General features: G+C 37.3%; 2 protein-coding genes across 3 annotated transcripts; one reads left to right on the top strand and one right to left on the bottom strand.

Annotated features, from left to right (window-relative positions):
- The first annotated feature begins 1,762 nt into the window (after positions 1–1,762).
- On the top strand, positions 1,763–3,775 carry LOC106386057 (homeobox-leucine zipper protein ATHB-21). 2 transcript variants are annotated; one of them, XM_013825950.3, is made up of 3 exons: positions 1,763–2,010; positions 2,239–2,576; positions 3,226–3,775. In XM_013825950.3, the coding sequence occupies exons 1-3, from the start codon at positions 1,923–1,925 to the stop codon at positions 3,460–3,462; spliced, it is 663 nt and encodes a 220-aa protein (XP_013681404.2). In that variant the 5' UTR covers positions 1,763–1,922; the 3' UTR covers positions 3,463–3,775. The 2 variants fall into 2 exon arrangements, with proteins under 2 accessions (XP_013681404.2, XP_013681403.2); XM_013825949.3 differs by having other exon boundaries at positions 1,779–2,010; positions 2,236–2,576.
- Positions 3,776–25,786: 22,011 nt separating this feature from the next.
- On the bottom strand, positions 25,787–27,550 carry LOC106389684 (scarecrow-like protein 15). Its single transcript, XM_013830007.3, has one exon. It carries the CDS (start codon positions 27,393–27,395, stop codon positions 25,914–25,916), a length of 1,482 nt encoding a protein of 493 aa, XP_013685461.2. The 5' UTR covers positions 27,396–27,550; the 3' UTR covers positions 25,787–25,913.
- Between the last annotated feature and the right edge of the window lie 320 nt (positions 27,551–27,870).

A 27,870-nucleotide genomic window follows, 5' to 3' on the forward strand; every position in this document is an offset into this window, starting at 1 on the left:
TGTAGTTCAAAAATGATTTTTCCAGAAACATGTTGAGTGTGGAGACTAACCATTTAATTTTCTAGCATTGAGTACATCTAAATAACAAATGTCTTTATAATTGTTCCAAAAACTACGGAAAAAAGTATTGTATTGCGGTTTTTAATTTGAGTAACAGTTAATAAACGTAAAGTATGACTGAGGCAGATATATAAGACAATACTTTTTTTTTGTAAATGAAGCATATGCGTCTAGTGCTCAAACCACATTGTCACACTCACAAACAAGTCAGTTGTCACTATAATTTTCAAATGAAACAATATCATACGTATGAATATTTAGTTTTGTTTTTACATTAGTGATTTTGATCTAATTCAAATAGATGAGCAAATTCCTATACTATTCACACCCAAATGCTTAAAAAAAGTTGGGCAAAATTCAAGGCATCAAGCGGTATTCATTCTGTTGGTGCTGATTATTACTGCACTAAAATCAAGATCAAATCTCTTTTTATGACTATCAACAATGGTTATAAGTATTCAACATCCTAATTTACATTTTTTAAACCGTTCACGACATATTCTTTATCTTCCACCTATTAATTTGATATTCAAATACAAATTTTGTCTCTACAATTGTTTTGTTTAATATAATTCAACATCATATCCCACTTTTTATTTTCTTTTCTATTTTCATATTTATATACTAACAAAAAATAATAAATTGTAATTAAATCAAAATAATTGATACTTAAACAATTTTTTTAAAATACACTATGTTTTTATATTTTGCAAATAATAACTATGATCAAATATTAAAATATCTATTATTGAATATGTTTCAAAAAAGAAAATTTTAATGTCCAAATAAAATGAAACAAATATCTATTTGTAGAGTTTTTTTAAATAATAAATTTTGATATAATATAAAAGTAAAATAAACAAATTTACTATCGAATAATTATCTTTAAACAATTGGCGTGAAAAAAACTAATACCAAAAGACATATAGCCAATAAAAAAAACCATATATTTAATTTATATTTTAATTAAAACATAATGCTTCAATATAGTGATATGTGTCAATGTGGACTCAGATGTTTTGTTTTTAACAGGTTAAAAGTTTTCAACACAACTGAATCCACACATTAGATTTTTTTCTTTCAACTAGGTCATTGTGAGCATTCAATTTTGAAATTTATATATCTTTTATTTTAGGTGTTGCCAGTCTAAAAATCCGATTAAAGAAAAGCTTCCTAAAGAACGAGTAAAAAGAAAGAAAAAACGAGTAAAAATAAAGTAATTGAGATACAAGTAAAAACTATAAAGTAAACAACCTTTTGAAAGACAAGTCACTTATGTTTTCTCTTTTAGTTTGTTGCTGAGACTTATCCATATGATAGTGATAACGACTTCCTCTAATCCTCTCATTACACGTAAAAGCTTTATCGCATTATCGTCTAATTAATATTGGGGTGTATTAATTTATTTATTTCTTATTGCTTTCACATGAGTTCGAGAAAATGATATGTGTCAAGTTAACATATAAAATCATATTTTTGCGACGTGAAACAATAGTAAGGATATTGATGTATATGTAATTATGCATCCATCTTTTCGCATACCTGAGGAAGAGTACCTTTTTTTTCCCCTCTGCAAAGGAACTGAGAGTTTGGTTAAAAAAAAAGAGAAGGAATTGAGAGTATTAATATGCAAAATGGCAATTACGTAATTTGAAGAAAACCACAAAAGAACTAAATGTAATACAAAATAAGTGAAAAGGTGTAATCAAACCATCCCTTGACACCTACTCTACCTTTATAAATGATAACTCCTCCTCTTCTCCCAACACATCTTCTTCTTGTTGCAAATAAAGTGAGACAAAAAAACATCAAGCTATTCATTCTAAGAGAGAAGATCAAAATTTAGAGAGAGACCAAGAAACATGAATAACCAGAATGTAAATGATAATAACCTTCTTCTCATTTCTCGGATGTACCCGAATGTCTATGCTTCATCAGTACCACAACAAGGTTTGCCCATTCTACAGTTCTAATCATTTTTATATCATTGTAGTTATTTAACAAAAACCCATAACTGGTTATACAAATATCTTGTGTCTTCTTTGTTTTTTTTTGATAATATGTTTATCTTATTTTAGTCTTTTCACAAACTTGTATGATACTAAGAGGGCTTAAAGAATTGAGACTATTTGTTAAGTTAAAACATTAGTTTTGATGGGCTTGTTCTTGGTCTAGCAGTAGATTCAAAACCAGTGCGTCCGAGGAGGAGGAGGAAGAGCAAGAATGTTGAGATGGCCCAGGAAGGTGGAGATGGAAGCAATGGGTGGTTTAGGAAGAGGAAATTGAGTGATGAGCAAGTAAGAATGCTGGAGATGAGTTTCGGGCTTGAGCATAAGCTTGAGTCTGAGAGGAAAAACCGTCTTGCTTCGGAGTTAGGGCTTGATCCTCGTCAAGTGGCCGTCTGGTTTCAGAACCGCCGTGCACGGTGGAAGAACAAGAGGCTTGAAGATGAATACACCAAACTCAAGAACGAACACGAAAACGTTGTCGTTCAGAAGTGTCATCTTGATTCTGAGGTGCGTGATAGTCTTCTCTTTCTAAAAGAATACATTATTTTGTCATAAACTATTTAAAAATATATGCTAGAGTGTTTTTTTCTTTTTTTTGGAAAAGGGCTAAGATATATGATAGAGTTGTAGGTTAATGAAATTCTGGTTATACTAACATATAACAAAGATTTAGATATTTTTTATATAATGAAATTTATTTTAAAGATAAAGGAAATTAATACCAAATATAGCCGAAACACATTGTAAGAAATTGTGTGAGAGAGAGAAAGAAACCAAAATTTTGATCGAGTTTCAGATTTGTTTTGTTACTTTTAGTCTATAAAGTAGTAAATAGTACAAATTAATAAAACTATATATTATTTTTTGTTATACAAAAGAAACAAAATAATAAAGAAGTGACTTGCAAAAACCAAAAGAATAAATAAAATAAAGTGTCATTTTATGAAATTATCTTTCCGTACAACTTTCTTTGTTTTCTAATGGTCACTCACTGGCTTGTCTTAATCACTGGGCCTCTAATCACCAGGCCCACAAATAACACTCATCAAATCAACTCATAAAAACTTTTTTTTTTTGGTAACACTCAAACTCATAGAACATTATTAGCTATTTATGGTAAAGTATTTTAGCTAATCAAATCAACTAATTATTTCAGGTTCTTCACCTAAAGGAACAGCTTTATGACGCTGAAATAGAGATTCAACGGTTGGCACAAAGAGTCGAAGGAGCCTTAAGCAACAGTCCGATCTCATCTTCTATCTCCGTCGAAGCCAATCTGACTACGCCCTTTTTTGGAGATTACCAAATCGGAGACGACGGTGAAGGTTACGAGAACTTGTTCTACTCGCCGGAATATATCGATGTATTAGAATGGATGAGCCAACTTATGTGAAAACAACTAGTTAACTTAATTAGTATAAAGTTCGTAAAATGATAGGGGTTATTTGTGATAACTAGGTTATATATATATATATATGATTGGTCGCTATCTATAACGAAGCAGATTAGCAGAATGTAGATAGAACAATGGGTCTGATTAGATTGTGTAATATTGTGCATATCTTCTCTAAGCATAATTGCTTAGTTATTAATTAGGTTGAAAGTTGCTTTAATTAGTTTGACAGTATGGTCAATGTTGGACAAAAGATATAAATTATGATTTCTCTTTCTTGTAAGATGTTTAATACATAAAATTACTTGCTATTCATGGTTGCGGCAAATCTTTAATTTTCTTTCAAGATACTATCTTTGAGAAAATTATACTCAAATATATGTGCATTGTTTAACAAAATCATATACACAGTATATACAAAGAAATCATTAAAGTATAAACTAATCCCTGATTTCTTATCCAGGAAATAAGTATCCAACAACAAGTTATCTATAATCAGAACAATTTAACTACTAAAACTCAACCGTAACATACTATTAAAAGAGAAAATTACAATTAGCAACCAAAAATAATTTGCCAGAAGAACCATTAAAACTGTATGACGACATATTTGATGATGGTTACGAGCACTTGAAAACAATAAATAGTTTGTTGTCAATTAATGCATTATAGTTCTGTATATAAGTATTATAGATACGTGATAAATTTAACTAAGTAGTGAAGATTGCGTTGCTTTTTTTTCTTTTTTTTTGAAGATTGCGTTGCTCATTATTGTTTAGTCGCATGATATGAATTATTGTGTTTCGAAAAAAAAGAATTATTGTTTCAAGAAAAATAATTATTGATTAGGAGGATTTTATTTTGTTTCTGCAGTGCACGACTTGATTGACAAATTTAATATTTACTAAGAAAACTTGGTAAAAAAGAGTTATATCTACAAATCCTATGAGATAAACAAGTACGTTAGATAATTTCTTAACAAGAATACGGACACTGGTTGTCATAATAATAAAAAGAAAGGAATACGGACATATATATTTATAAGAAAAACTAATACTTAATTTTCAATAGAAAAACCTTATTAATAACACCAATAATTATACAACGTAATATAATATATAATAGAACCTGTATAGATAATGGGTTTTCTTTAAGAACGTTTTAATCATCATCTACCACATTTAGTGGCATGACTTAGAAAACTAACGGCTAAAGGTATCGCATTCGCATATCATATACAAACAAAAACAAAACGACGATAAAAACTTTAATATTTTAAGGGTCGAAGATAATATTTGCCAAAATTTAGAAAAGATATTCGGATAAAATGGAACTCAATTAGGTAATAAATAAATGTGGGTTCACCTCATGTGACCACAAAATTGGATAGCTTAGGACTCTAGGACGGTCCAATATTGACTCTAGCTAGAATATATCTTGCTATTCTTTTTTTTTTTCACTGAAACTTTATTAAACGGGTCATGGTTCAAACCGGACCAAGCCCAACATAACAAACAAACAAAGGCTCAAACTACAGGTCTAAACATAACAAACTCTTTGGGCCGTAAGCCCAGAAAGAGGAAACCCGTTGAGAAAGGCATCCACACGTCCCACCACGTGGACAAACGCCCGGCGTCCTGAAACACGCGTCAAGGAGAGATCGGACCGCCTTCCACCGGTGGGGAGACTCGACGAAACTCCGCCGTCAAGCAGAACCTTACCGATGAAGAACAACACACTAAGGAACCATCTTTACGCTTGTTCAAGTCGCACACCGGATCTATGTTTCCAGAAGAACTAATCGCCTACAATCGATCCCACCACCGTCAATCTTCCTGCTAGAAAAACTGTCACCTTTAATGATAGGTGGAAGCTCGAAGATGAACCGACTCGCGAGGAGGAGAGGAAGCGATGACATCGAGGCTGAGGAAAGACAGGCGATTGGACAAAGAAGAATGGGAAACATCGATCAACGAAACCGGGAGAACCCCGGAGTAAAGCTGCCGTCGCCATCGAGAATAACGCGACGCGGAGTCAAAAGCCGGACAGCTCCGTCGAAGAGACCGCAAGCCACCGGAAACAAAAGCCGGCTATACTCGTCGAACTGACCGAGTATACCAGAGGCAGAGTCGCCAAAAGAGACCGGCGACAATCAAAGGAGCTTTATCTCGATCTCTTCTTCGTGAAGGATCCTAGAGAGAAAACGAAGAAGAGAGAGAAGCTCGAATCTTTTATATATCTTGCTATTCATATCTTACTATTATCAGTTTCTTATTTGAATCAAAAAGATTCGGATAATATATGACGTCTGTCCATGTCTAGAAACATGCATAAATATAATATATAGAACCTTGTCACTAGTTTTTTTCATACCAAGCTAAACTGTAAACCTAAGAACAATTAAAAAGGACACTACAAGAAAACACAAGCTTAACGAGGAAAATTAACGAGGAATATTTTTCCTCGTTAATTTACGTCGACTTTACGAGAAAATTACGAGGAAAAATAAAATCAGCGTTATTTCCTCGTAAAATAACGACGAAACAGTTTCGTCGTAAAGTCGATGTAAAGTGATGTGGCTTTTACGAGGAAATCGTATATCGTCGTACATTCCACGTAAACTTAGCGTGGTCTTTACGAGGAAATAATTTACGTCTACTTAGCGACGAAATTTTGAATCCACCAACTTTGTTTGTCACACGTTTTTTTTTCGGCCAGCTAACTAATTTTCGTGGTAAATTCGTAGGAAAATTACAACTACCAGATTCGAAAATTTTCTATAAATAGGGTTGTTTGAACATCATTTTAAACACACCAACAAAAAAAAAAGTGAAAGAAAAAAAAATGGCTGGCTCCGGGAATATTTTCGAGTTGTGGAAGTGGATGTATATGCATAGAGATGCTAACGAGAGAGTGACGAAAGAATACCTTGCGGGGCTGGAGACATTTATGCATCAAGCAGATTCAACACCGCTCACCCAAGAAAGTGGTAAGATGTTCTGTCCTTGTCGGAAATGCAACAATTCGAAATTGGCAAACCGTGAAAATGTTTGGAAGCATTTAATAAATAGAGGTTTCACGTCAAATTACTATATCTGGGTTCAACATGGAGAAGGTTATAATTATGATCAGAATGAAGCTAGTAGTAGTAATAGCAATTTTCAGGAAGAACCGGTTGATCATCATTTGCATAATGAACATAGTTACAATTAGGAGGAGATTGTAGATTATGATGAGGTTCATGATATGGTAGCTGATGCATTCGTAGCTCATGATGAAGACGAAGAACCTAATATAGATGCAAAAAAGTTTTACGAAATGTTAAACACGGCAAATCAACCACTTTACAGTGGTTGTAGAGAAGGTCTCTCTAATTTGTCGTTGGCTGCTAGAATGATGAATATTAAAACTGATCACAATCTATCTGAAAGTTGCATGAACGAATGAGCAGACTTGTTTAAAGAGTATTTGCCGGAAGACAATGTGTATGCTGATTCTTATTATGAGATTCAGAAACTGGTTTATAGTCTTGGGTTGCATTCGGAGATGATAGATGTTTGCATCGACAACTGCATGATCTGCTGGGGAGAAGATGAGAAGTTAGAAGAATGTCGATTCTGCAAGAAGCCACGATTCAAGCCGCAAGGACGGGGACGTAATATGGTACCGTACCAAAGGATGTGGTACCTACCAATTACAAACAGATTGAAAAGATTGTACCAATCAGAGCAGACAGCTGGAAAGATGAGCCATGCCGAACATACTCAGAGACTCATCCATCAGATGCAAGAGCCTGGAAACATTTTAACAAAGTACATCCGGATTTCACTAGCAATAGCCGAAATGTGTATCTCGGATTATGCACAGATGGATTTAGTCCGTACGGAATGTCAGGGAGACAATATTCATTGTGGCCAGTCTTTCTTACGCCATACAACCTACCACCGGAGATGTGCATGCAACGGGAGTTGCTATTCTTGACCATATTAATACCTGGTCCGAACCATCCACAAAGGTCCCTGGATGTTTTCCTACAACCACTGATAAAATAGTTGAAGGATTTGTGGTCAACAGGGGTGAGGACGTATGACTGTTCAATGAAGACGAATTTTACGATGCGAGCGATGCTTTTGTGGACCATAAGTGACTTTCCTGCCTATGGGATGTTGTCTGGATGGACTACACATGGGAGATTAGCTTGTCCATATTGTAATGGAACGACAGATGCGTTTCAACTGAAGAATGGTAGGAAGACAAGTTGGTTTGATTGTCACCATCGATTTCTTCCCATTGGCCATCCGTACCGAAGAAACAAGAATTTGTTTAGGCACAAAAGGGTTGTGAGAGACACTCCTCCTCCATATCTAACTGGAGAACAAATTGAAGCGCAAATCGACTACTACGGAGCTAACGAAACAGTTCGTTGGGTTGGTAATTGGCATGTCCCTCGTAATATGCCTGATTCTTACGGTGTTAATCACAACTGGCACAAGAAGAGTATATTTTGGGAGTTGTCATATTGGAAGGATCTTCTTCTGCGCCACAACCTCGATGTGATGCATATAGAGAAGAATTTCTTTGAGAACATCATGAATACAATATTGAATGTCCCAGGGAAGACAAAAGACAACATAAAATCAAGGTTGGACTTGCCGGATATTTGCTCAAGAAGCGAGTTACATATAAAAAGCAATGGACAAGTTCCTGTTCCGATATTCAGATTGTCTTCGGAAAAAAAGTCGGTGTTGTTCAACTGGGTGGCATCAGAAGTGAAGTTCCCCGATGGGTATGTTTCAAATCTCTTTAGATGTGTTGAAAATGGTCAAAAGTTCTCTGGGATGAAGAGTCATGATTTTCATGTCTTTATGCAACGACTACTGCCCTTTGCATTTGCGGAGCTACTTCCAACAAACGTACATGAAACACTTGCATGTAGTGTTTTATAGCGCAATAATTTTATAACGGTTTAGTTTGCAAAATAATATATGACTAACAATGCGTTTAATTGTTTTTGGAATATAAAAGGCATTGGAACATTTTTCAGGGATCTGAGCACACGCACTCTTAAAGAAGAAGTTGTGGAACAGCTTCAGGAGAACATTCTCATCTTATTGTGCAACTTGGAGAAGATATTTCCTCCCGGATTTTTTGACGTCATGGAGCATCTAGCTGTCCACCTCCCATATGAGGCATTGCTTCGTGGACCTGTACATTACGGATGGATGTATCAGTATGAGCGAGCAATGAAATATTTGAAGGGAAAAGCAAGGAACCTCGCCAAAGTTGAAGGTTCTATAATTGCTGGAATTTTGACGGAAGAAGTTTCTCACTTCACATCGTACTACTTTGCGTCAAAAGTACGTACCCGGAGAAGATCTCCAAGAAGATATGATGATGGTGGTGTTGCCCCAACATATGCAGTTGCTGGTGTTCCAGATCTCTTTAGCCAGATTGGGCGACTCAGAGGGAAGTCAAAAGAGGTTTGGTGGTCGAGTGAACAAGACACTCATAGTGCACACACCTATATTCTACTCAATTGCGAGGATCCATTGATGCGTTATTTTGAAAGGTAACATATATGGACACTTCTAAACACATATAAGTATAAATTATATAATTGCGAGAGATTCATTCATATAAAATGTGATTTTACAGCCTATTTGTTTCTCAAGTCGAAGAAACATTTCCTGGTATATCCACAAGTGACGTAGACAAAAGGAAAGATCAACACTTTATTAAGTGGTTGAGGAATCAGGTATTAATTAACTCAAACTCTTTTTTCATACATGATCTGTATTTCAACGTTCTCTTTATTTTTGCAGGTTGATTATGACGACGATGCAGATTATCCTAAGTGGTTACACGAAGTAATTCAATCTTCACTTGTAAAGGTCACCACATCACAGATGTATTTCACACGAGGCTATACTTTTCACACATATGAGTATGGTAGACAGCGGGCGACCAGTAATTATGGAATATGTGTGAAAGGGGAAACAGATTTCTACGGGACCTTGACGGAGATTATTAAAGTCGAATTCCCAGGGATATTGAAGCTGAAATGCGTCCTCTTCAAATGTGAATGGTTCGACCCCGTCGTCAACAGAGGTGTTCGGTTTAACAAATTCGGTGTAGTTGCTGTCAACGGTGGACGAAGGTACAACAAATTCGAGCCTTTCATCTTATCTTCACAAGCAGACCAAGTTAGCTTCCTTCCATACCCTCAGATGAGAGATTCGGGTATAAATTGGTTAGCTGTGATCAAAGTTACACCTCTAGGACGAATCATCAATGGAGAAGAACCACCTTTGCAAGAAGAACAGATAAATGAAGTCGAGGAACCTGAACAAGAAATTGATGACATCCTTCTCATTGATCCGCATAATCACGAGTACGAAGATCTTACCGACGATGCCACAGAGGAAGCTGTTGAAGTCGAGTTTAATGAAAATGATGATGTTTCTAGTGATGACGAGAATGTCGATGTATCGGATTGATGTATTTGATTTTGTGTAAGGTAATGTGGGAGTTTGTTTTGTAAATAAGATATTGAGATAATAAGTTAAGGAATGAGGTTTGGAATGGAAAGAATAGATTGAGGTGAAAGAATATATTGAGTTTAAAGGGTAGATGGGTTTGGGGTTTGGAATATATGAAGTAGAAGATAAGGAAGATGGGGTTTGGGGTTTCAGATTTTAGGGATTTAAACATAATACTCGTTAATTCCTCGTAAATAAACGTGGATATAACGACGAAATATTAAAAAAAAACGCGAGACTCGTTAATTCCACGTAAGAAGAAATCGTCGTAAAGCACTCGTAAGTCAACGAGGAAATAACGACGAAATATAAAAATAAAGAACGCGGGGCTCGTTAATTCCACGTAAGCGCAAATCGTCGTAAATACCTCGTAACCAAAAAAAAGAAAGCTGGCCTTGCTAATTCCTCGTAGAATAAAAACTAGAAAAAAAGAAGAGAAGAGAAGAAAGATAATGGAATCACATGTGGCGAGACTTTCGTAAGTCTAGCCCACATGTGTTCCAATATCTTTCTTCTCTTCCTTTTTTTTCAAATATTTCTAATTTTAAAAGTATTTTGCTGAGTTGTGTGATTTGAGATAGGGTGTGATTTGTGAGATTTGTGAGTTTGTGTGTGATTTGTGAGTTTGTGTGTGGTTTGAGAAGGAAAGTTGCGGGTATTTATAGAAAAGCGGGGCTCGCTAATTCCTCGTAAAATGTTGACTCGTAAATTCCACGTAAACTTAGTCGTAAAAAACTCGTAAACCTAAACACGGGCCTTTGTAATTCCTCGCTACTTCCTCGTACAATAAAACACGGGCCTTTGTAATTCCTCGTAAAGCTAAACACAGGCCTTTGTAATTCCTCGTAACTTTACGAGAAAATAACGAGGATAAGTAATCTTATATATACTCCCGAGCGCTCACTCTTTCTTTCCTCTCTACTTCCTCTCCACTTCCTTTCTATTTCGTAGCAATGGTAAGTCTCTCAAATTCCTCTCTAATTTGATTAGTTTAGGATAGATTAGGTGGTTAGTATAGGGAATTTAGATAGGTTTACGGGTTTTATGTTAATTAGTGTTGATTAGGTGGATAATGTAGGGAATTATACTGTTGATGTTAATTTTAAAAATTAAATTTTTTTTCCAGACGATTCGAAGGAACAAACTTACTCCCCATTACAGACAGATGTTCGGTGAGCCTGGTAGTCATTTAGACCCGTCGTCTTCTTCAGCTCCCGGTTCTTCGGGTCCGGAGACTATCTCCGAGACTCAGTCTTCTCAGAGAGTCTCTTGGTCGCCTTCTTCTAGTGCACCATCGGTTCCTCCTGTGCCTCCTCCGATGGCACCTCTGACGATGCCTCCTCCTATGCCTCCTCCGATGCCCGCCGATGTTCATCCCGATTTGATGGTGCCTCCGAGTGCTCCTTACTCGCAGTACACTGTCGAGGACATTCTCCGTCTGCCAGGCAGAGACGGTTTACCAGTCATCGACCCCGACCGACCGGACGGAACTTTGTGGTATGTTACATTAATTTTTTTTTTAATTCGTTTAAAATTCTTTTATAACATTAAAATATAATTTATATTTTAAATTTGTTTTTTTCCAGGTGGGGGGTTGACGGATGTCTTGCATCGGACGTAACCGACACGATCAAAGGTTACTTCTCCATGCCACATCCGAACTGGAGTAAGACGCCTCACTACGTCAGAAAGACGTGGTTCAAAATTTACGCTGTAAGTTTCTATTAATTAATTATATATACTTTAATTTTTTCATGATTTATATATATTTCTTTTAAAAAAACTAATTATTTATTTAATTTTTTTCACATCAAAAATATCATTGGGCCTTGGGGGTCACTGAGAGGGTGAGGAAAGCGTTTTACGCGAAGGCGAAAGTTCGCTTGTTGGACACGGTCTCCAACTGGAAGGGTGACTCGATCGTGAAGGGGTATGAGCGTGGAAAACCCGCTGAGCTCACCACGGATGTGTGGGATGGCCTCATCCGTTATTGGCGTCTTCCTGATTCCATTAGAATTGCCCAGTCTTGCTCTAACTCCCGTAACACGGTCGATGAGCACGGGAACGGGCCGATGCTTCACACTACGGGCCAAAAACCCCACGCCAGTGTCCGTATGGAAATGGTAATTAAATATTTTATTAAATAAAATTTTTAATATATATATTTTTATTCTAACTTTCTTAAATGTTTTTTATGCCAAAGAGATGGGACATCTCCCGTCTCTTATGGAACTTTAGGAGAGGACCCACAAGAACAAGGCGGGCGTATTTGTAGATGGCAAGTCCGAGCAAATCTACAACGACGTGGTTGCTCGGGTTGAAGACCGCCAGACCCAGCAGTCTACCGACGGATTACCCGTCACCTTATCCACACTTGAAGTGGATAAGATTTACGAGGAGGTAAATTTTCTAAAATTTTAATTTTTTATTATTCATTTAATTTAACTTTAAATTTTTAGTAACAATATTTTTTTTTTTTTTAAGGTTGTCCCTAAAAAAAAGGACGGACGTTGAGGATTGGTTCCGTCAACGATGTTCCGAGAGCGACATCGTCTTATGGTCAGCGACGGGATGATGAAGTCACTGAGCTGCGTAACGAATTGGCCTCGAAAAAAGCTCGTATGGGTGGAGTCGAGGGCTTCTTGGATGTTATAGCGGCCACAAATCCGGAATGGGAGTCCATGTTGAGGAACATGCGACAACAACATCCCATTCCAGGCGAGTCATCCGACACACATAACGAGGCGGATGTTGCGAGGAGGAGTGGGGAATTCTACCAGGCGATGAACGACCCTTAGTTCTTTTTTTTCCGGTTGTTGTATTATAAATTCAAAACATATTTATATATAAAATATTTTCATATTGATTTGATTTTTATTTTAAATTATAATTTTATTAATAAATTAAATAATTTTAATTATTTTTTTAATTATATTTTTTTATTCTGTAAAATAAAAAAACGAAGTAAATTCGTAGCTAATTTACGACCTATTTACGTGGAAACTTTACGAGGAAATGACGAGAAAAAATAAATGAGTATTTTACGAGGAAACATTTATGAGGAAATGACGAGGAAAGATAAACGAGAATTTTACGAGGAAATACTTTCGTGGTAGTTACGTGTATTTTGCGAGGGAACACTTGCGAGGTATTTACGTGTAGTTTACGAGGAACACGTTTCGAGGTATTTACGAGGAAATATAGTGACCTCCTTACGTGGAATATTTACGTGGTCTTTACGACGAAATGATGTACTTCGTCTTTACGACGAAATATTTTTCTCGCTAAGTTACGACGAATTGGCGAAGAAATATGTGTTACGACGGACGAGTACCGAGAAAACGTGTTTCCTCGCTAATTCCTCGTAAAACCTCTTTTACGACGAACTCACGAGGAAAACCGTCCTCACTAAGCTTATGTTTTCTTGTAGTGGGAACATTTTCTTTGAGAATATCTCTCAAATTGGCTAAGTGAAAAAAAAATAATGGGTATTTTTCTTACAAGTTAAGATACTCAAAACACCTGTGATTAATATGTTTATTATAATTAATCACTGTTAGAAATCTTTGAGATATTGTTATTGATATGGGTGTTCTAAGAAACAGCAACTTAGCATTCATGGTTCTAATTGTCCCATGTCCCTTATCTCCTCAGCAGATCAAGGTTTTGTACCTGCTTGGTGTCTCTCAAGTGTGTGAGCTAAATGGTTGCATAAAGTTCAGATTCTGTCAAATTAACCATGAAGAAACTGACGACATGTGTATATATAGGGATATGTTATGTGCGTATATATGTGTCCAAAGTTTGCAATTTATTCTTAACAAAAAGTGGAATCGAGAAGTGATAAAAAGAACGCGATTGGTGCAATTTTAGGAAATACGGATTGATATTAAAGTTTAAAGAAGCAGGGTCTACGGGTACTTTTCAAAGTTGAAGTCAGGTTCACTATATTCATTGGAGTATAGAATGATATGTGTCAAGATATCATGGATTGATGTGTTGAAAGTCGGTCATCTTTTCTGGTATATTAATTAAATTTTACATTATCTTGATACTTTTATCTTGTACGTTTAGATGATATTTTCAAAACGATAACAAATGGAAACAAACATATATCACAGTTAACCATCTAGATTAAGTAGCTCAAACAAAATATATGTTCGGTTTAATTTATGTGATTGTACCTAACCCATAACTAATAAATATGATATACTCCTGTTCATAAGAACATAGGAAATATACATAGCCCTAGTCGAAAACGCGGCCGATAGCCGCATAATCGCTAAACGCAGGTTCATCCTGGCTAGTGAACCAATACAGTTGCATTATACTCTAGACCAGGTTATGCCCGCTTAGTCCGTATTTTAACATTATGCGGACGTAGAATAAGTAAAATTTTTAGACTAAAAAAATTGACCATATTATTTTTGTACACAATTTGCCCCACTAAAAAACTATTAATAATAAAAAGGTTCAAACCATTATCGATCTTTTCCGATAGTAGAATTGGGGATTTCTGTTAACTCTAGTGTCAATTGCTCTTCCTCAATCCAGTGAATCCAAAGCAATTCACCGTGAATCAAGATTGTCCACTTGTTGCAAATTCTTCTTGTACCGGATTCAAGGTAATAAACTTTAAACCATTCACTTCTTTAGTTATTCAAGCTTTTACTCGAACTGTGGACTTTTCAGATTTTATAGTTCAATTGAGAAGTTTTTTTAAGGGTTAATGGAGTTTGATTTTGCTAAATGTTGAGTTAATAATTTGTAGGATTTACTTGAATGGAAGTGGACATGTACTGATTTATTTATTTATTTGTTAGGTTCACTTTAGAAGTTTTAAATTTTGTCATGTGAAACTATAAGCTGACAAGAAAAAGAATTGTCGTGTGAAGCCATGTTAAAGAAATGGTCCTGACTGATTAGCTGCACACGACAAAAAAAAAAAAAAAAAATCTTTGGAAGCATCCTTTGATTTTTTTTTTGGTCATCTGTTAATTTTATTTCCTTGCTCAAACGAGCTATAAAGTTTTGGATACAAACAAGCTTACATCCAAGATGTTAACTATTATCAACTAGCTATCACAGAGCATGATAAACTATACCCAAAAAATTAAGCCAAATCACCAAAGTTCAATCTTCACAAGCTTTGAACCCAGCCCAAAAAACGCCTCACACTTGACCATCAGGTCTCAACACCCACAGAGGAAAGTTTTTCTTCATTCTCAAAGAGTTCCCGAAGCCAAAAAGGAGCACCCATAGCTACGTAAGACTGCTTGTAGCCACCTTTGAGAACACTTTGTGCTATGATGAAAGATCCTCTGTTTGTTGACCTATCTTCTCTCAAAATCCTCCACCATTCTATCTTTTCCAACCTCTTCATTATCTCCGCATGTTGGTATTTGAAGTTCGGCCAAGCTCTCGGTCTTAAAACAACATTTGAAAGAGTTAAATCATCAATGGCAATAATAATTCTATTAAGATGGTGAAAATGAAAGCTTTCCAGCGACCATATGAGCGCTTGAAACTTGGCTTCTTCCAATGATCTAGTATTGAAGAAAGCCCTTCTGCTATGAAACCGTACCTTTCCCCTTTCATCTCTAACTACCCATGCTGCACCATTTTTTGCTTGAGCTTTGTTCCAATCAACTCCAATATTCCTTTTCATCCAACCTCGTGGGGGACCTGACCATGACTTCTTTACAACCACCACTGCCTCATGTTTTTCCTTTTCCTTCATTTCATCATTTTTCTGCGCCATCAACCAAAACTCAGCTTCATCCATTGCCTTTACCACCACCTCCAAGGTTGTCTTGCTCCTTGCCTCAAAGATAACACCATTTCTAAACTTCCACAGGTACCAAACTATCCATGGTATTACATTTCTCACTTTCTCGGGAATATTACCATTCTTCATCTTCATCATCACCATCAGCATATGAAAGTTAGAGTAATGGGATACCTTATCAAACCCACTTTCTGGATACGGTACATTGTCCAGCGCCCATACTTGTCTTGCAACAGAGCATTGAAATATGATATGGTTGTGGATTCACCTTGGAAACCACATGCTACCGGGTCCATTTTAATTCCACGCTTCACTAGGAGTTCCCCCACCGGGATTGCATTACTCACAGCTCTCCAAATGAAGGTTTTAATCTTCGGAGCAGTTGGAATTTTCCAGACTTCAACTTTCAACTCATTTAAAGACGGACGAGCTTCAGCTTCTCTGATTTCCTCTCTTCTTACTAAGCTGTTGATAAACCAGTATCCGAATTTCACAGAATAGCAGCCATGTCTGTTGTGAAACACACCCAATAATCCTCCTGATCAAATACAGTTTTCATGGCCAAAATTCTGCTACGATCTTCCTCATAGAACAACTCCTGAAGTTTATCCAGGTTCCATCGTTTGTTTTGAAAATCTATAAGGTCACAGACCTTGAGCTCAAGATCCACAAAAATGTTCTTCATGAGGGGCGCTCTTCTGACATCTCCTTCAATCCATCGATCAATCCATACTGACACGGTCCTGCCGGGATTGCATTACTCACAGCTCTCCAAATGAAGGTTTTAATCTTTGGAGCAGTTGGAATTTTCCAGACCTCAACTTTCAACTCATTTAAAGACGGACGAGCTTCAGCTTCTCTGATTTCCTCTCTTCTTACTAAGCTGTTGATAAACCAGTATCCGAATTTCACAGAATAGCAGCCATGTCTGTTGTGCAACACACCTAATAATCCTCCTGATCAAATACAGTTTTCATGGCCAAAATTCTGCTATGATCTTCCTCATAGAACAACTCCTGAAGTTTATCCAGGTTCTATCGTTTGTTTTGAAAATCTATAAGGTCACAGACCTTGAGCTCAAGATCGACAAAAATGATCTTCATGAGGGGCGTTCTTCTGACATCTCCTTTAATCCATCGATCAATCCATACTGACACGGTCCTGCTGTTACCGACATGCTTCCTTAATCTCTGGCTCAATAATTCTTTCCCAAATTGAATGCTCCTCCATGCGTATGAGAGTCTTGGACCATTTTTTGCACGTAGAAAATCTGCAATTTCAAAGTACCTGCTTTTGAAAATTGGAAGCATCCTTTGATATACTCACCTTTTTCTTTGGAAGCATCCTTTGATATACTCACCTTTGATATACTCACATGTTTTGTCGTGTTAAGCCACTTGTCAATGATGAGAACATATACAAAGAAGAAGGATATTGTGAGGACATGAGCAACAAGGTTTGCAACATGCTTCCTCACACTACAAAGTAATTATGAGAAGAAGTGGCAACTAAAGAATATATTCAACAGTGATGAGTGGCATGATTGTAAGCATTTCAAGTCTGTGAAGGTAAGACTGCATCTGATACTGTGATGAGTTATATGTTTTGGAATAGTATCATGGTTATTTTGAAAGTATTCAGCCTTATGGTGAAGGTTCTTCAGTTGGCTGATGGAGAGAAGATACCATTTCTTGAGTTTGTTTATGGTGAGTTTTTGGAAGCTAAGAAGTCTATTAAAGAAGCTACTGACCATTTGGAGAAGAACTATCAACCTATATTCAAGATTATTGACGAAAAAATGAAAGGAAGTTTGGATTTTCCTTTGCATATGGCTGCTTACTTCTTCAACCCTTATTATTATATAGTGGTGTGGAACCAAAATACACGTGATGCATTCACTTGCCTCGATCGTTTCGTACGTAGAATACATAAGAAAAACAATTATAAATCTATATCATATACCTGCATAGGCTATTCGACCAAAGATTTGTAGACCAAAGATTTGTAGTTAGTAGTTAGTAACATTATCACATTATTACTTTTGTTCAAAGAGTTCGATTTTTAGTTTCAGTTCGGTTCGGTCCATCCATGATCTATCCACTTCTAATTAAAGTGGAGCCTGAGATTTCAGGTCCCTATTCGAAACAAAAATATTTTCAATTGAGTCCATATATTTATAACTTATAAACCTACATTTTATTTTAATAGTTATTTCTCTTATAATTTAAATTTTATTAAATTATAATAATTTAAAATTCATCCAGCTTTTAAAGTATGCTTACAAACAAATTTTTTTTTTATCTATACATTTTATTTTATATTTTATATATTTCACAAATAAAAATATATATAATCAAACATATTTTTAAGAACTAGGGGTTCCATAAAGAGGGAATCCTTTGAAATGTTTCAATCCACTCTCTAGAGGCTCGGTCCTGCTTCTAGTCTTTCTACTCGACACTTACATCACATGTAATGACGAAAGATAGTACAGTAAGTATGTGTTTCCGTCACAAATCTTTGGCTTTGTTTAACGTTGTTCAACCCACAGGTTCCATAAAAATGGCTGAAACGTGACTCATCTCCAAATTGTTGTTGTTGTTCTACACCTCATTTCCTTGGTAGAGAAGTTGTGTGTTTCTCTTTTCCACACTCCGACTTAGTACATGAAATTATTCTATGCTGTTTGACAATTACATGACTCGTCGTAACTCAATCAGCAAAAAGAAAGAGCAAAAATGGAACGACTTCGAAAAAATGAAACACTCTGGCTTTCTTCCATCTATACAAAGTGTCGCATTAAAATATTTCAGAATTGTAACACATTATTGAATTAAAAAGAACATTCTTAGAGAAGATAGTGGCGACAAACATCAAAAGCTAAGCTACCATTTTTCTAGCGCGTTGAAGAAGTAGATGTAGACTGATAATAATAAATAGAGAGAAGGTCACTGCTGAACAAGGAATGAATATAGAAGTCAGTCAGATAATATCAGAACTGAATAACAAACAGCTATCACTACAAGCTGAACACTCTATCTCAGATCATTCTCTCAGTCAATCTCCATCTCTCTATTAACCGAGTTATTTCAAGTTACATATATAGACATTTAACGCTAATTAACACCTAAAGAACGATCTGTAGAGAATCGACCTTGGCTGCTTCTTGTAACAAGTAAATCGACACAACAATATGTTGGGCGAGTCCTCTCCAAACCGGAGACAAACTCTATATCACTATGAATCGAAAACGTTACAAGCTTCGCACTAGTTGCGTGTTCTATGCTTTAGAGAGTATTTATGTTTCTGTGTTTTTACAAGGAAGAGATGAGACCTATATTTATACAACCTGATTTGTGCTAGTTCTAATTGGAGAAGGATTTATCAATCCACCGTCATATGCATCTGATCTTGTTTCCTATTAGAACTTGGACTCCTTATTACACAAGACTAAGCCCATCTTGTTTTATCTTTCAGGTTTAAGTCGAAGCCCATTAACCAGCCCAGTCCCGGATGGCCCAAGAGGCACCAAAACCTCACATTCTCCACCTTGACTCTTTGGCCTCACTCATCGACTTCTCCGTCTCTCTCCTTTTTCTTCTTTGGCGACCAGAAGCTTCGACGAGCTCACCGCTTCGTCTTCTCTGACGATCGTCTGTTCCTCGACGCCGTCGTCACCGGAGATGCATGCTTCTCTCCGATCCTTGCTCCTCTTTATCTCGCTCCGGCTGTAACCTCTCTCTTCTTCGATTCCCCGTGACCAAGACAAGATCCCGACTTCACCGCCGCTCGTCTTCACCGGCGATTGCTCTCACCGCCTTCACCCTTGAAAATCCAGGTTCCGTTTGCTCTTCTCATGTCTTTTTCCTTAGACATCGACCAAACCTTAACCTTTGATTTCAATTTCTTTCCAGCTTGTCCCTTGATGAAATCAATAAAAAATCCCTTGAGTCTTCGTGTTCTTCCGGTGAATCCTACACCACACGACTTTCATACGGACCAAATCAGACACGTCAAATTTCAAAAGGTAACTCCTTTTGTTTTGACTTTTTCTTCTTCCTGTAGACATCCGTGTCTTCATGCTCTCTTAAAGAAAACCTGTAATGAAAGATTCATTTGCTGAAAAAATTAAACTTATTCCTTGTTTAATTTCCACAGCTTATGGTGCTGACGTCTCTTCACCACTTCACTTCCATTAGGTAATCAAACAGAGTTGTTTCTTCAATCCCTTTAAGAGCTTTGAATCTGTGAACTAATAACCTTGTATTCACAGCTTTGTTGTAGACGTTTCCTTGCTACAGTCACACGTATCCTTCAGGTATGACATCTGATTCTGCTTCTTTATAATGGTGTCTCAACTTCTGTTGAAGCTTATTATCCTGCAAATTCATTCGGTTGACTAGTATTTGAACTAACTTTGCAGATTCCTTGTGTAGACAACTCCTGTCTACAGTCACCATTCTTCAAAGGTAATAAAATTTTTTTTTTTTTTTTTGAACTCATCCCAAGCCTTTTATAACTCCCTGTCGAAAAACATCAGTTTTCTTTTCTCGAAACTGATACATTTTGTGGCCTTTCCGCGAGGTGATCACTTCGACAGCTGTGTCACTTGCAGCCACCGAGACCTACTAAGGCAGAACCTTGAGGATCTCCAAGCATGTCTCGAACTTCTGTCCAGGTACACACTTAGTTAGAAAATCTGCAGGGTTGATAGATGTGTGAATCTTGTGAACCGTAACGTCGCCAGCCTCAATTACGTCTCTCATAAAGTGTAGTCTAGTATCTATATGCTTAGTCCTTTCATGGAATCCTCCATTCTTAGCTAAGTGTATAGCACTTTGAGAATCTGAAAACACTCTCACATCATCTTGCTTGAATCCCAATTCACTAACAAACCCCTTAAGCCATAATGCTTCTTTAAAAGCTTCGGCTAATGCCATGTATTCTGATTCTGTCGTTGATAGTGCGACAATATGTTGGAGACCTGATCTCCAGCTTATTGTGTTGCCTCCGACTTGAAACACATATCCTGTCACAGATCTTCTTCTGTCCAAATCGGTTGCGTAGTCTGCGTCACAGAATCCTTGTACTTTGAACTCTTCTCCTTTAGTAAACAATAGATCCGAATCTAGAGCTCCTTTAAGATATCTCATCACCCACTTAACAGCTTCCCAGTGTATTCTTCCTGGCTTGCTCATATAACGGCTGATTAAGCCTACTGCGAAACATAAGTCTGGTCTAGATCCCACCATTGCATACATTAAACTTCCAACGGCTGATGCGTATGGAATCACGTTCATGAACCTTGCTTCCTCGTGCTCTTCCTTTTGTGTCAAACTTTTAAGCTTAAATTGTGGTCCGATAGGAGTAACCACAGCTTTGCTCTCTGCCATGTTAAAAGTTTCCAGCACCTTCTGTAGATACTTCCCTTGCGATAGTTTTAGAGTTCCTTTCTTCCTGTCTCTAATAATATCCATTCCAAGTATTCTTGAAGCTGCTCCAAGGTCCTTCATCTCAAACTCTCTCTTCAAGCTATCTTTGATTCTTTTAATTTCTTTAGAATCCTTAGATGCTATGAGCATGTCATCAACATAGATCAAGAGATAAACCATATGAGATAAATCTGAACCTTTCATGTAGACACAAGGATCATATGCACTTCTTTCGAAGCCTTGTTGCTTCATGAAACTATCAAATCTCCTATTCCACTGTCTTGGTGACTGTTTTAATCCGTAAAGGGATTTCAACAGGAGACAAACTTGATCTTCTTTTCCCTCCTCAACGAAACCTTCTGGCTGTGCCATATAAATCTCCTCGTCTAACGTTCCGTACAGGAAAGCCGTTTTCACGTCTAGTTGTTCCAAATCTAGATCATAATTTGCAACAAGTGACAACATAATTCTAATCGACACGTGTTTCACCACTGGTGCAAACACCTCTGTGTAGTCGATCCCTTCAACTTGTGAAAACCCTTTAGCTACTAATCTAGCTTTGTATCTCGGCTTCTCAATTCCAGGAATGCCTTCTTTCAGCTTGAAAACCCACTTGCTGCCAATAATCTTCTTTTTCTCTGGTTTCTCAACCAGCTTCCAAGTCTGATTTTTCTCCAATGAATCCATCTCTTCTTGCATTCCCTCGTTCCATAACTTCCAGTTCTTACTCCTTCTTGCTTCCAAATAGGATTTAGGCTCATCCTTATTTATTTCTTCTGCTGTAGCTAGAGCATAAGCCACGCAATCTGAATCATCAAACCTAGAAGGTTTCTTTACTTCTCTCCTGATTCTATCTCTAGCAAGAATGTAGTTGTCTAGATTTTCCTGTTGAGCTCCCACAACTTCTTCTTCTCTTTCTGAGCTTGAAGATTCAGGTTCCGAGTTTTCTGATGGTGGAGAAGCTCCACCTTGAACTGTATCCTCTGTCTCAGTGTCTGTAGTTGTGTTTGAAGGTCCTTGAATCAGCACAGGATTGAACATTACCTTTTTTGTTTTCCTTTTCTTCTCGCTGACTCCCTTAATGTCTTTAAACATCTCTTCCTCATTGAAAATCACATTTCTGCTCACTGTACATCTTAGCTCTTCTGGTAACCACACTCGATAACCTTTAGTCCCCTCTGGATATCCCATGAAAACTCCTTTCATCGCTCTTGGACTGGTTTTGGCCTGAGTCACGTGAACATAAGCTGTACACCCGAACTTCCTTAGATGATTTAAGTCTGTTTTGGTTCCAGACCAAACCTCTGCCGGTAGTTTGAAGTTAATAGCTGTACTAGGAGATCGGTTGATTAAGTAGACAGCTGTAGAAGCCGCTTCCGCCCAGAACTTTTGCTCTAAGCCTGCCTCTGTCAACATACATCTTACCTTCTCCATAATAGTACGGTTCATGCGTTCTGATACTCCGTTTTGCTGTGGAGTATAGACGCATGTTCTGTGTCTTTTAATCCCTGCTTCCTTACACAATGTGTCCATCTGTGTATTGCAGAACTCTAATCCGTTATCCGTCCTTAGACACTTCACCTTCTTTCCTGTCTCAGTTTCTACGCATGTTTTCCATTCCTTGAAGTTTTGAAACACTTCATTCTTTGATCTTAGGAAATAGATCCAAACTTTCCTAGAAAAATCATCAATGAATGTAACAAAATAGAAACATCCTCCGAGACTCTCTACCACCGAAGGTGAACCCCATAAATCTGAATGGATGTACTCTAGGACTTCCTTAGACGTGTGCTTGCCTTTTGGAAAGCTTAGCTTGTGTGCTTTACCCAGAACGCAATTCTCGCAAAACTCTAACGTCTTCACATCCTTTGCGTTTAAATATCCTTCCTTGACTAGAATATTCATGCCCTTTAGACTCATATGTCCAAGCCTAGAGTGCCACCTTTTAGTCAAATCGATATCAGGCCTTGCGACTGCAGCTTCACCATCCAATACTGTCCCTTGTAAGTAGTACAGACCATCACAGTATTTTCCAGAAATAACCTTCTGATCTCCTTTGTAAAACTGCACCATGAAGTCTTTGCCTTCGTATCTGCATCCCATCTTCTCCAATAAACCGTAGGAGATAAGGTTTCTGCCCATTGTAGGCATGTAACGAACATCAGTGAGAATCACGCTCGATCCATCATTATTCATGATCCTGATCTTCCCGATCCCTTTAATCTCGCTGATAGTGTTATTTCCCATCAAAACCTTTCCTCCTTCTATGTCTTCAAGATCAAATAAGACATCTTTATTTGGAGTGATATGGAATGTACAGCCAGAATCAAGTACCCACTCGTCTTTAGTAGCTTGCTGGCTAGCCACTAATACTAATGGTTCCTCCTTCTCTTCTGCTATGTTGACTGAATTTGATGGCTTCTTTCTTTCTGGACACTGCTTTTTAAAATGTCCTTCCTTGCCACACGTCTAACATTCTTTAGAGAACTTAGGTCTTGATTTTGATCTGTTATTGCTTTTAGATCTAGCTCTCCAAGTCTTATCGTTATTCTTCTCACTTCTGCCTCTGTTGTCGCCAGCAAACAGCCCCTCAGAGTTATTTTTAGACTTGTTAAGAAGTCCCTTCTCCCTTAATTCTACTTCCTTAGAATAGGCAGAGCTTGTAACATCTCGGACTGTTAAAGTCTCCTTCCCGCTACCATACTTGAGAGCATCCACGAGAGACTCATACTACTTAGGCAAGCTTGTTAGAATCTGAATAGCTTGGTCTTCTTCGCTAATTTTGATATCCAGACTAGCTAGATCAGCCACAAGTTTCAGGAACACGTCTAAATTTTCCTCAATAGACTTATGTTCATCCATTCTGAAACCTGCATATCTTTGCTTCATGTAGATTCGATTAGGTAACGTCTTGGTTTGATACTCGGCTTCTAGAGCCTTCCACATAGCTAATGCTGTTGTCTCGTGCATGACTTTGTGTAGTATGAGATCAGATAGACAGACACTGATCAGGTTCTTGGTACGCAATTCCTTGTCTTGCTCCTTAGGATCAAGTTTAGTATCCTTCTGTTCTTCACCTTCAACCACCGTAGAAGGATCTTTCTCCTTAAGAACAGACCCCAAACCAAAAATCTCTAACTGACATAGCATCTTGTATTTCCATAGACCAAAGTCACCCTTCCCATCGAACTTCTCTACTTCAAATTTCTTTGATGTTGCTTCCATCTCTCTATTAACCCGAAAACTATTTGTTTCTTTGTTTTCAGGTTGATGTAACGCGCCGTGACTTTCAAGCTTCAATAACCACGAGCTGAGACCTTCTTACCACACCAGATAAGTATTCTGCTTGCTTTGTTTTATTGAATCTTGCCTTCGAATCTCTGTACTTGGATCTAGGTTAGCCTTAGCTCTGATACCACTTGTAGAGAATCGACCTTGGCTGCTTCTTGTAACAAGTAAATCGACACAACAATATGTTGGGCGAGTCCTCTCCAAACCGGAGACAAACTCTATATCACTATGAATCGAAAACGTTACAAGCTTCGCACTAGTTGCGTGTTCTATGCTTTAGAGAGTATTTATGTTTCTGTGTTTTTACAAGGAAGAGATGAGACCTATATTTATACAACCTGATTTGTGCTAGTTCTAATTGGAGAAGGATTTATCAATCCACCGTCATATGCATCTGATCTTGTTTCCTATTAGAACTTGGACTCCTTATTACACAAGACTAAGCCCATCTTGTTTTATCTTTCAGGTTTAAGTCGAAGCCCATTAACCAGCCCAGTCCCGGATGGCCCAAGAGGCACCAAAACCTCACACGATCAATACGCTGTTTTATACACGGAGAAATTGTAATATCGGTTAACAACTTTTTAGAGCATTTTCAATGATGCATCAAAATGAGGAAAACATAAAAATGCATTTTTTTTAATAAGCTTTATTCACAAACTCATTTTGATATTGATTTTTTATTTATATAATAGTCTCTAATCAGTTTACAAAACTTTATTTTATGCATAAACAAAATAGTTACACAAAATATTACTTTTAAAACTTTTATCTAATATATATATATATATATATATATATTGATTAAACTTTTTAAAACATAATTATCATAAAAATTAAAAAAAATAATTAAATATGAAAATATGATTCAATAATGATATATATAAAACAAAATAATAACAGTAATATTAAAAATACAACTAATACATAATTTTAAACACATACAAACTTAACACAACATAGAACATGCTTGATTGATTATTTGTTGGAGAATAAAATAATTGTATTTTAAAAATGATTGTTTTAAAATGGCCTAATTTATTTGAATGTATAATTTATTAAAGGTAATTTCTTCTTTTTTCTTGAATTAAATCTATTTTGGTCATTTTATTCCATGTGTGTTATTTTGGTCATAAAAAAATATTTTGTTTTGAAGAGAAAAATGGAGAAACCACGGGAGATGGTCCTAATCATAAACCAATAATAATTTGAACCTAAACCGAGTACTGGATTTACATATTTGAACATTGGAATTTCGATTTAACGCAGATGTATTGTATTTTTAAATAAATATTTTATTTCCATCCTAAAACCAGAGATTATTTTAATGTATACAAAATAATAATAAACCAACCAGCCAAATACTTCTATACCGCTATACCCAACCTCCCGGTTCATTTTTTAAAACCGCCAAGCTGACGTGGCGACCAAAGGCCTCCCGTGCCAACAAAGCACTAACTCTCCCTGTCGTTTCGCCACGTGGAACCCTCTGACTTGCGCTTTCTCCACTAAACACTCAGCTTGAAAATCAACAAACTGGCTTAACGGAACCATCCTCATCCCCGCCGCACAAAACGCCTCCCGCCACGTCATCTCTCCACCACCTTGTCTCTTGTTAACCGCTGCCGCTTCAACCGCCGCCGCGATTTTAGGCCGCAGCACAAACCCTTCTATGATCTTCTTCACCAAATCTCCGCTCGGAGCGGCTGCGTCGAGAGATTCCAACACCATCGTGTAGAACTCGAACCCACTAACAAACTCTCTTTGAAACGATCCAGCTCCGGATATTCCGTTCCATCCTTCGCTGTCGACGAAAACGACGACGTTCGGTGAAACTCGCCGTAAGTCGTTAACGAAACTGGAGATTCCGTTTAAACGGCGGAATATTACCGGAGAAATCAACACGACGGTTCTTTCTCCTTCTACGAATCTTATCGCTTTGAATGATAACATCTCGAACGTTCGCATCAGAACGAAATCAATCTGAAATCGGATTTTCAAATCGGCGGCGAACTGAACGAGATTCTCTTTGACGAGACGCGTCTCCACGGCGGATTCCTCCGGTACAACCGCCGTGACTCTCAGAAATCCGCCGGTTGCTGATGATTTGTCGGCGATCTCTCTCATGAGCGACGCGTACTGACCGCCGAATCCGATCTCGAAGTCGACGATGTGAGCGAACGGCGAGGAAGATTGGTGGAGAGAGTCGAGGATTGCTTGATTCGCCGTGAAGTGAGAGAAGAGAGGTATCGGAGATATACCGGAGAATTCTTTGATTGCTCGGATTCTCTCGACGATCTCGGTCCATGAAGTTAACCGGTTTTGATTCCGGTTCGAACCGGATAGAAGCGAACCGAGAGCCTCCTTGAAGTAAAACGCTGCTCTCAGAAGCGGCCTACCCGCAGGAGATCTCAGCCGTTGATTGAGCCGTGACAATATCACATGAGCGTGCTGCAACTCGTCCGAGTCGACACAGTCTACAACTCGGATGAGATCTTCAATGATATCAAATCCTCCTCCTCCTCCGTTGTTGCTGTTGCTGTCATACCCGTACTCCGCCGGATTAAGCTGATCGGGAAAGACAGGAAGCGGTGGATCAACGACGGCGAAATGGGCAGGCGGAGGAAAATTTGGTTTCAAGTTAGGGGTAGAATCGTCATCTAATTCTAACTCTCTCATGATTGAATCCCAATCCATGGAACGCATCGCGTGATCGTCTGACGGAAATTGATTATCACCACCACTCGCGGCCGAGACGAGTGGCTTCTCTTCCACCGTTGTGGGAGTTGGGCTTCTACGGAGGCCGAGCACGGAAGTGGGCTCGTCATAGACAACAAGATTCTTTCCTCCTGAGTTACTGTTCGATGAAGCTGGGACTCTCATGTCTTGTGAATGTAGAATTAGTATTGTTTTTTCTTTCTCGAAGTTTGCGTGAGAGAAGAAGAAAGGGAAAGAGAGGAGGCTTTTTGCAAGGAAAATGATTCTTTGCTTTTATGAAAATGAGGTTTTGATCACGACATGTTCGAGCTCCGCTATGTTGATGATCAGAAAGACAATTTTTCACATAAGAAAATCATATAATTAACGTATAATTTTATATAATTTTTTTAAATATATTATTTATAATTTATTGTTATATATAATGTAATTCTATAAGTTTAGTGTCTATGTTTTTTATTTGACATTATTGATATATAAAGATTTGTTATATACATTTTAATTTATTATTAATTGTTATTATATAAAAAGATAACATCTTTTTGGACACAATAAATTCATAACTTGAAATAATTAAATAGATAACCCCACTCAAAATATATATTTTAAGTTTTTACAGTTTCCCTACAAAATATTTTTA

The sequence above is a fragment of the Brassica napus genome, chromosome C7, assembly GCF_020379485.1.
Source record: "Brassica napus cultivar Da-Ae chromosome C7, Da-Ae, whole genome shotgun sequence".
In the NCBI taxonomy this organism is placed as follows: Eukaryota; Viridiplantae; Streptophyta; class Magnoliopsida; order Brassicales; family Brassicaceae; genus Brassica; species Brassica napus.

Excerpts from the sequence above, each read along its gene's own strand:
- LOC106386057 (XM_013825949.3), top strand. The coding sequence starts at position 1,923 with ATGAATAACCAGAATGTAAATGATAATAACCTTCTTCTCATTTCTCGG. Across the intron at positions 2,011-2,235 it reads TTCATCAGTACCACAACAAG|CAGTAGATTCAAAACCAGTG; the intron begins GTTTGCCCATTC and ends TTCTTGGTCTAG. Across the intron at positions 2,577-3,225 it reads AGTGTCATCTTGATTCTGAG|GTTCTTCACCTAAAGGAACA; the intron begins GTGCGTGATAGT and ends TAATTATTTCAG.
- LOC106389684 (XM_013830007.3), bottom strand. The coding sequence starts at position 27,395 with ATGAGAGTCCCAGCTTCATCGAACAGTAACTCAGGAGGAAAGAATCTT.